Source organism: Montipora capricornis, chromosome 13 (assembly GCF_036669925.1).
Source record: "Montipora capricornis isolate CH-2021 chromosome 13, ASM3666992v2, whole genome shotgun sequence".
Taxonomy (NCBI): domain Eukaryota; kingdom Metazoa; phylum Cnidaria; class Anthozoa; order Scleractinia; family Acroporidae; genus Montipora; species Montipora capricornis.
Window position 1 is genome coordinate 37,497,801 of NC_090895.1, and position 10,000 is coordinate 37,507,800.

The window sequence follows — 10,000 nt, forward strand, 5'->3', positions numbered from 1 at the left end:
CAAGCTATTTGTTGACGAGTTTTGAAATAAGATTTGGCTTGCACAAGTGACCGTTTGCAATGCGAACTAGATAATTTCTCATGCAAGATTTATGATTAGCTGGCACGGTCGGTTGGAGCGCGGCCTTGGTGCAAGAGCTTTTAAGTCCGATTCCCGGATCTCACATCCTTGTTTCGACTTTTTTCCGTTCTGTGTAGCTTAAGTAGCTTTAAATATCCGTAAAACGGAGCACTAATGGAGAGGCGGGAGTAAAATGAGCGCACAGTCGACCTCAGGTTTGTCAGTTGAATTACTGTTACGAGTTAGACGTTAAATATGGTTGCTTTACTTTACTTTACTTTGGAGAGTTCTGGTTTCGCGAGAAAATCAATCTAAAAATAACTCGATCTGTAAAAACGCCCTTCCACAAATACAATGAAATTGTACACTCCTAGCCGTGAAATCCTGGTATTTCATATTACCATACATCTCTAAAATTACTTTTGCCTTGAATACTCAATCCTGATAGGGACCAAACGTTTCTGCGATACATTTTCTCAGATATTCGTTTTTACACAGAAAAGTTGATGGCAAGTATTGGGTACATTCTGGATGTCATCTGTAACCTTTTACTAGAGGGTCTCAATGGGGGTGTGCAAACACTGTACACGGTTAAAAATTTCGCGATTTCACGGTGCACGCTTAATTTTTACATCAAATAATTGTTCAGAGCTTAGGAAAAGCTACACACAACACGGTTATCTGGACAAAATAATTCACGACACACGGTTAATTTTTTGGACGTTTCACGCCACACGCTTAACCTCATTGAGACCCTCTTACTAGGTCAGTAACGTTGTGGTAATGTGGGTTTTCCCAGGTGAGGGTAAAAGCGAGGTACCCCGGGAAAAACCTCTCGGAACACAGTAGAGAACTAATAAACTCAACCCACATACGACGTTCAGTCCAGGAATCGAATCTGGGTCAACTATAGCTACTGGGTCTAACGACACGCTAGATAATAATTAACAAAGTACAAAAGACGGGCCACGAAAATCATTTTAAAAAATTGCTCAGTAGCAGAGCGTCAGAAGTAGTAATCGGAAGGTCGCTGGTTGACTTCTGCAAAGGAGCAATCGGATTTTTCCGAGTAACCCCGAGTCACCGTCTTCTTCGTCGCTTCCTATAGCTCAGTGGTGGAGCACCCGAACTAGTAATCGGAAGGCCTTCGGTTCGACTCCTGCAAAGGAACACTCGGATTTTTCCAAGTAACCCCGAGTCACCGTCTTCTTCGTCGCTTATACTTCAGTGATATAGCATCCGAATTAGTAATCGGAAGGTCTTCGGTTCGACTCCTGCAAAGGAGCACTCGGATTTTTCCGAGTATCTTCGAGTTACCATCGCTAAGTAAATATCTTCCAACAAGAGTCCATTATCCGAGAGTAAGAATCTGGTATCGAGTTTTTCCCCATCACCGTCAGAAAAGGGTCTATTTTTAAACCAAATTTTGCGAAAAAATCGACAATAGACTAAATCGGTAAACTCAATGTAGTACCCAATTCAAATCTCCCGGGGTTAAGATTCTTTGTGTATTGTATTTGCATTATATTGTAGCATTCACCTTTAAATGATATGGCAAAAACGTTTTGCATTGGGTGCAATATCAAGTTAGCCCATTCAGTGGTCTATTTTCTATTTCTCCGCAAAACTTGGTTTTAAAACAGTCACTTTTCTGACGCCGATGGGGACAAGGCCAATTTGGCAATAATATTTGGAAACAAGAATCCATCACTTTAGAGTAAGACGGAAGTCTTACTCTTGGTGATGCCGGGATTCTTGTTTGCAAATATTACTGCTTGTCAGGATAACCTGGAGTTTCTCGGTTTCAATTGAACCCGTTAGTTTATTATTATCCATCCTTTAAGACGCGTGGACAGTTCGTCTTCCCTCTTACCACTGGTGATATGCTTTGTTACAGTTGTTCGTGCTGTCGTTGTCTCTGTCTCATTCGCTCTCTCGCATACGGTGTCCCGTGATACATTGCATGCCTCTTTCTCTATCATCATGCCTCTGCACTGGGTACAAGGCTTACAGCGCTCTGTTTCTGACGCATTGTTCGAGAATGTACTCCCCTGCAAAAATAATTGAAGCGGTTAGATGCTATCTTTTCCAAAATATATTAACTATGATACCTATATTATTCTCCGGTGAAAAAAAAGAAGTCATTCATAGGAAAATCAAGCTTTGTCACTACTCTAAATGATTGGTTAAGCGTTAGGGCCGATTTACACGATACGATTTTGTCGCATGCGACAAGCTCACGACAGGCCTACGACATGACTTACGATTGTCGCAGCGTTTTAAAACATGTTTTTAAAATGCTGCGACATTTTTTCTGAAGTACACAACAATCGTAAATCATGTCGTGGGCCTGTCGTAAACCGTTGTCGCATGCGACAAAGTCGTACCGTGTAAATCGGCCCTTAAGTCTCGCATCGACTTTCTCAACCAATGATTTTCGATACCTTAGACAGCGAAACTGTGATTGGGCAAAAAATTTTCGGAAGTCGACAGCCAAGCTTTCACTTCACTCTGTACTTTCACATGTTCCTGGGCTAGGCGCGAATTCATTTTTTACGCCAATCACAAAAGCGCACTGCATTACATTGCTTTCATCAACTGACTTACCTTCACGCACGGCGCACACTTTGTGTCAGAATTTCCCGAGCACGGAGACACGACTCCCTCTCCTTTATGGCATTTTTTACAATCCTTACAGTAGAGAAAGGACGGTTCGAGGTATTTACCAGCCTCACAGTCACATTTGCGATTCTGGGTTGCCTCGCATTCCCACACAGCAATCTGGGTCGGTTCACATCGTTTGCAAGGAAAACATTTTTTTTCATTGTTCATTTTGTCCATATAGGTTTCTGACTGTTGGAACAAGAAGAAAGAAGTTTCAAAGCGGCATCGGATATTGATTTGTATGAAAGTGATTGCTTACGGTCTTAAGTTGACTAAATCATTGAAATTCGGAAATTTTGGCGGATTGTAGGGACTTGGGTAACAAGACATACATGGACGCAACCGAGAAGATAAATTGTAATGACCGTTCGGATTTGGATAATCAATAACCGTAGTCACGTGTAGCTTAATTCTTGGCAAAGCAATCATGTAAATTGAACGAATTGAAGGTTTTTCTCGGGTTTGAATTCCCATTCTCCAACTTTACTTTGACTCTGTTTTCAATCGATTGCAAAGCTTCAAGCTTCTTATTGCGCGAGGAAAAGTTGATCTGGTATTAGTAGAGTAGTTAGAGCGACTTTCGTTTGACCTTCAAAAGGTGTTCGCAATTTGTTTAACGGCCCAACAAAGTTCCGCCTTATTCCAGCCAAGGAAACTCCTAATATGGGCAGTAAACAGTTCGATTGCCCAATCGCATTACTGCATTTCAAATAGCATCAAAGCGAAATGCCGATCGCTTTCCAGGAAGTTCCATGGACAAATGATGTTGTCTGCATCCGCGTTCGCTAAGCCAATGAAAATTCGCGTTGGTTGTTTTTTGTTCGATAAGCCAACTAAATTTTTTGCATAAGTCATAAGAAAGTCGCTCTATGATCATGACCGATAAAAGTTTTAACTTGGAATGGCGCCTACATCGATGCTCGCAATTTACGTGAAAGAGGAGCTTTTAAAAACGCTTTCAGGAGACAGGAATAGCACTGTTCAATTAACACAAGTAAACTATAATAAAGGCAAAGATGTTACCGGGCACGGCCGACAGAAAGATTCCCCAGTGCTTTCATTACAGGGCAGTAATAGATGAGTGCCCAGCGGACACAGCTTACAACAAAGATCACTGTCCCCACGATAGGTTCCTTCAGGACACGAGAGACCAATACTACAGGACCAGAGAAAAGTGAATACAAGGACAATCTAAAAGAAACGAGAAAAACAATAAAAATTTCAAAATGACGTTGGTTTAGGAATGATGGTATACTTGTTGACAGGGGCAAGTTCGCAACAGTCAGCGCAAGGTTTCACTATTTCAAATCTTCGTGAGCAAGTCACTGGTCAAATTTCGCCCTCCAGTAGGAACCAAAATCACGATTTCTTTTTTGTTGAACGGCGCTGTTCAAACTCGGAAGATGAAATCGAAAGAGCTGCCATGCTTGCAACTGAATGAAACCGTGTGGTCCACGTTGCGTATTAGACAACTTGTTAAAATCGAAAAAAAAAAATGAATATGTGGGTGGATTGAAATGTTCTTAACTCTCCCATTAGTCACGCTAAGAAATCTGAAGGAGTTCATTTAAGTAATTTAGAAAAATAACGGAACTTCAACGTGTCTTATGATTATTAATAAAAGAAAGTGTTTTCTGCTTCAAAGAGGAGATATCGATGGAGCCAAGTTTTTCTCATCAGGTAAATCAAGACCAGAGTTTTCTCTTACGAAGTACAGTTGTAACAGAGCCGTTTAAAATTGAAGGTTAGAGCTCAAACATTTGACGTAGACCGGTAAAGCGATTCCCGTGATGCTCCCAAGATAGGAGACTATTGCACCGCGACGCCCTTCCGTTTTCAGGCACCGTGATATAAAGCTACGCACTTTTTTGATTTCTAACCTATCTTCTCAGTTACGACACGACTAACATTAATATATTGTGAAAAAAAAAAACCCACAAATATCGAACAACTTAAGATAACCCAGTAGGTTAGACTTAAAACGGAGACGATCAACAGATTGACCAACAACAAAAAGATTTGATTTGTAACGCGAAAACTTCACTTAAAACCACGTGCAACTAAAAAGGGAGATGAATCAAAGACAGGAAATCAAACCGTCAATTTAACATAATCTAGCATTGTGCTCGAACCGAACAACATGAGAACTTAATGCAGAAATCACAACAATATTCCGATTGCATGCTCTGAAAGAAATTAAATGCGTAAATTAAAACCCATAGTTAAATATAAACCACATTAAACTTAATCTATTGTGTTGCTTACTCTCGTCGTTGGCGTTTCTTGAAACAGCCTTAACAGTTTCATTCTAGTCTAGAATGGAAAATAATTATGATGTTCGTGGCACAACCTTATGTGATAAATCTAGGAGTGTGGCGAGAGACCAAATTTTGCCATGCATCGAAATCAAAGTCCAAACTCACAAAAAAATATGTCACGGGTAAGAGATATGATAAAAAAATTAGACTACTGATATCAAAATACCATATCAGTGTCAACTAAAAAAAAAACCAAAATATAAAGAATTAATTTGAAAGACTAACAGTTGCAAATTCAAGTTGTTATCAAGACCATAAATGCGATAATTTCATGTTGTCGTTTTGCAGACGACAGGAAAGAATTGTACCAAAACGCGCGGGCTTTTTAACTGTATGGCCAAATGGATCCGTTAGATTTGGCCCTGCAAAAAATAAGGTTAATCTAGGGTTCACGTGAGATTAAGTACTAAATTAACATTTATTTGTGTAACTCCTTAAGAATGTTTGACTTGAAATATTACTGAAGTCGCCCCGCCCCGGTCGAAATCCGTTTTCAGTTTCCACAGTACTTTGACGACTTTAACAACTTGAAATTTTCGACCACAAGTCAGTGTTTATCTGCTTCGGGACTCACTAGCGTGACAAAGAAAGCTAAACACAGATTCACTAAAATAGCAAAACATGGACTTCTGCCCATTATATCCACGACCAATAGATTTTCTTGTCACGATAAAGGTGAACGCCTGATGAACGCTTTCGAACTTTGTACACCAAACTTCCGTCGGCGAGGAATCCAAAAGTCAGAGTCTTGCGGTTCCAAAGAGAGAAAAAAACAGCATTGTACAGAAAAGTGACCTCAGGAGAGTTGCATGGGATTTTCCGTTTATCGCTTTTGGACTTTTGATACGGTATCGATTGTTCGCTTCTTCACCAGCAGTAATTCCCCAACCGCGACAGTTATTCAAAGATTGTTGGGATTGTAAATTTTGGCTTCGAAGTCTAGCCTGCAGTGAAAGTGTTTTTCTAGGAAACGCGAATTACCGACGGGTCACCGAGCCACCATGCTGGATTTTGAGCTTGCCAAGAGGCTACCTTTCTTTACCCAATCATGAGTATGGGTCCGCTTACATATTCCCAAAAGCTGAAGCAACCTACTTTAAGGTGGCTCAAACTGGTTTCAACAATTTAGAGGGAATGTGTTAATGAACAGATTAAGTCTAAAACACTGTTTCTTTTAATGGCAATGATATGGTACCATATGAAACACCAATAACTGCTTAACAAGATGAACATATAAATGTGACGTGATAAATTACCATGGCAACAAAAGACCCATCTTAAAAAGCCCTATATTTCTTATATCTCATAAACGAACTCGGTGACCGCCATTTTTTATTGCTGAAAGTAATTAGCAGGCTAAGACACAACTCTCTGCAAGGTTTAAAAAAATTATCTGGGGCGGATTTAGAGCCACCAATTTGTCAATCGTGATAGTGGCTATGAATCTGCTGCAGAGAATTTTTTTAAACTTTGCAGAACGTTTTATCCTAGCGTGCTAATCACTCTCAAGCAATTACCCGTTACGTCACATTAATGAGTGCATCTTGTTAAGCATCTAGTGGTCTTTCATATGGCATCATAACATTACTTTTAAGTGAAAAAGTTTGGTAGATTCGATCCTTTCAAATAGTAGTCTGTTGAAAATGCTAGAGCTGGTTTGAGCCTCCTTAAGTGTTCTGTTGTGATACAACACCATTCGAGGGCTGATATTGGCGAATTTCCTTATTTAAACTGAAACAGGAGACGACATGATATGTGGGATTCACGACTAACCGCCAAAAAATTAGTTTAGTTTTGCTTGATTCTGGAGTAACCACTTTATCACATCTATCTTGGGTATTCGGTTTTGATGTTTGAAATTCATGGCGACTTATTCAATATGGAGTGTTATTTTTGCACGATACTTTTGTGAGGATTTGCGGTTTTGGACAGACCTACAGTCCCCAACGCCCAACGCCAGTGACTTTTACCCTTGAAAGATTCCGCCCCTCTATTAAATTATTGCATGGAACCCCTTTGAATTAATTTGCTTGACAGCAGGCGAAAGGACAACTGACTCTGATTTTTCAATTGTCTTTCGGCCTATTGCACATTGTCAAGCAACTTGTAATAATCATATCCTCCCCATGGGCCGGAAAATTACACTTTTCCATTATTCATGTATTTGTAAAACGAACCACTTTGTTAAGCACCGAGGCAAAAAACACTGCATTTCAGCGAAGACTAAGATTTCATAGTTAGAAACAATGCGCAGTACAGCATGACAAACAGCTTCTTACAAAATTAATGCTAAGTGACTTTCACTTGAATGGCATCAGTTGAGGACTTCGGCCTCAGACTTGTACAATACAATAAACGGAACCACATGAATGAATAGAGTGGTTATAAGCTTGCTGGTTCACGATTTGAATGCACACCGTCTTAAAACATTCCAATGTCGCAATCATTGAAAAGTTGAATCACCCTGTACAGCGAAATAAGCAGTGACGGCAAAAAAATGTCTGACGAGCAGATATAATTTAAGTTTCAAAAAACAGGGATAAACTTTGAAAAACTGTAGGGCTGAACAGCTTTTAAAAAACCCAACAAAATCCATTTCAATCTTCTTTAATTTTGCCTATCCTAGCTTCCTTTTGTATTTGCTGTTTTATTCGAACATTGCTTCAATGTTTTAAGTGGTTATTTTTACGTTTCACTTGATATGGTTGCCAGTTTCCTGTCTCTGAATTTGGCTAAACTTCCGGCGTGACACGGTTTCTTTAAACAACGTAATGAAGACAACCAGAGAGATGAACTGCTTATTAGTTGTCATTTAAATTATCCCGTTCAATGTAGGTTTTCCATATACAGAAACAAATTTTAGTAACACCTGACACAGCATCAAAACAGCATTAAAACAATAATGAAGTACGACATTTACTGAATAGTCAAAACTCACCGTGAATTGCATGATAAACAACACCTTACTAAAATACCTCATTTATGGTGTCAGAAGTGGTCATTCAAACCTTTCGCAATGGGCTTTGGAAATAATGATGCAAGGAACAAAGAAGGGTTGTCTTATACAAATTTACAGTCACTACCAATTTGATATCTGAATTTCCACGTCGTGAAGTTAAGATACAAAGTCCACAATTTCAGTGATCAAATCTTTGTGACAAGCATTGAACGCCTCAAAAAACTTTTCTTGGAAAGGAAATTAATAATATGCCCGTCTGGCATTTGTTTGGTCCTGTTTCTCATTTTAATCAGTAACCCTATAAGTTTAAGATTCAAATTTACATGTAGCTGCATAGTCCTTCTGCAAAACTTGAGGATAAACATCTACCCTCGATCTTGCTAGGATGTCAAAAAATGGCAAAATTTATTGACACAAGATTGGAATAGACTTTTGCAAACTGAAGTCTACTGAACTTATAAGCATTGATATGGCTGAAAATGGCATCAAGTCAAGCACTTGAACTTCTGCACTGGCTAATTTTGGTCCTAATAAGGTGACTAAATTCGAACCGTTATATTTTGAGGTGGTACACCCAGATTCTCTCTATTCTCGGAGTACTTTCCTTTTTTAGAGGGAAACTCATTTACCCTTGGATTTCAGAAGACAATCTGTATATTTAGGAAGCATTCGGCTACCGTTTAGGAAAAGCAAATAAGACTTATCGTAGATCTAATGTTTTTAAAAATTCCAGGAAACAATTTGATTAATTAGGAAATTTAACGAGGCCCTGATAAACCGTATTTACGCCAATAAGCGCAGTCCCCGAACAAACCTCGCGGTTGCAATGCAATGCGGCGCTTATTCGAGGACTTTTAACTCTCACACAGCATGTGGAATTTCTTTGCATCAAAACCGACGTGCGTAAGTAAAAAATGAATGTATTTCACTGCTCGTCCATTAAGTAAAATGCCGTAACAGTCAAATGGTGAGTATCAAAAGACGTTTCTGTAAATCTCTACCTCCGCCCCAGAGGTTTTTCTTGATCCACGAGAGAGCCGCGAGGCGGTGAAGACGAGTCGCAAAGCTGCGAGAAGAGAAAAACCTCTGGTTACCTTGAACTTGGATCTCACTTTCATACAGACGCCAGGTGTCAAACGCGTCAAATTGATAATTACAAAAGGAACCAATGGCAACTGAGCAATCACGCGTCCCCTCGGTATATCACCAATCAAACGAACCAATCACATTGATTTGCCTGTTTGTAAAAAAAATCAACCAATCCGAGCCTGAGAGTCAGATCCTCATCTTCCAGCTTTATAGTTTCATTGAATAATGAAGTTTTTAATTCGGCTTTCATTGAATCGAAGACTGAGCTATGCAGATCTGCATGAAGTTGCCATCATAGTGAGGATGTTCAATACTCAGAATTGTTCATTCATCCTTGGCCATCTCATTGTTTTTACCAAACTTTTGCGTACTTCTTCCGGTTATTATAAATTTCAAAATCACTTATTAAATTGATTCAAATCATTCCTTAATAAGTACATTTTTCCAGCACTCATTTGTACAGGTTTCGTTGGTGTTCACTCATAAATTAGTAAAGAATTCATATTAAAATTGTAAATATGAAAATCAACGACAGACCCGACGTAAATACGATGACTTGAGAGTTCAAATGATCACTTGCTGCGAGGGCGGCACCGCGGGTGAGCAAGAGAGGCTTTGCAGAAATCGTGTCAAGTCTCCGACTTCGCTGCAGCCCAAGTTTCTAGCTGGGCTAGTTACTCCGGTCAAACTGGTTTAGTCAGCGCTCCCATCATATTTTTGACAAGGCGAAGGTCAAAATCGAGCGATAAGGCGTCCAGGCCAAAGTTTTCAAACGATGGATAGCGCAATCCGCCGAATAAATCACTATCCACAGGATAAATCAATTGGTTTTCCTAATGTTTATCCGCTGGATAGTGATTTATCCGGTGGATAACGCTATCCATCGTTTGAACAGTGCGATCGAGACTTG

At 39.6% G+C, this 10,000-nt stretch overlaps 1 protein-coding gene across 4 annotated transcripts in view; it reads right to left on the reverse strand.

Moving 5' to 3' along the window:
• The window catches only part of LOC138028543 (tumor necrosis factor receptor superfamily member 16-like), a 28,842-nt gene that overhangs the window by 11,041 nt on the left and 7,801 nt on the right, over nt 1-10,000 (reverse strand). For 2 of the 4 annotated variants that reach the window (XM_068876132.1, XM_068876130.1), the window contains exons 1-4: nt 4,990-5,095; nt 3,748-3,915; nt 2,668-2,913; nt 1,934-2,111 (exon numbers count right to left, since the gene is read on the reverse strand). In XM_068876132.1, the coding sequence (XP_068732233.1) occupies nt 1,934-2,111; nt 2,668-2,913; nt 3,748-3,915; nt 4,990-5,031 (634 nt within the window). In that variant the 5' untranslated portion in view covers nt 5,032-5,095. Of the gene's footprint in view, nt 1-1,933; nt 2,112-2,667; nt 2,914-3,747; nt 3,916-4,989; nt 5,096-10,000 lie in introns of those variants that run through there. The other 2 variants (XM_068876133.1, XM_068876131.1) reach the window with 1 other exon arrangement.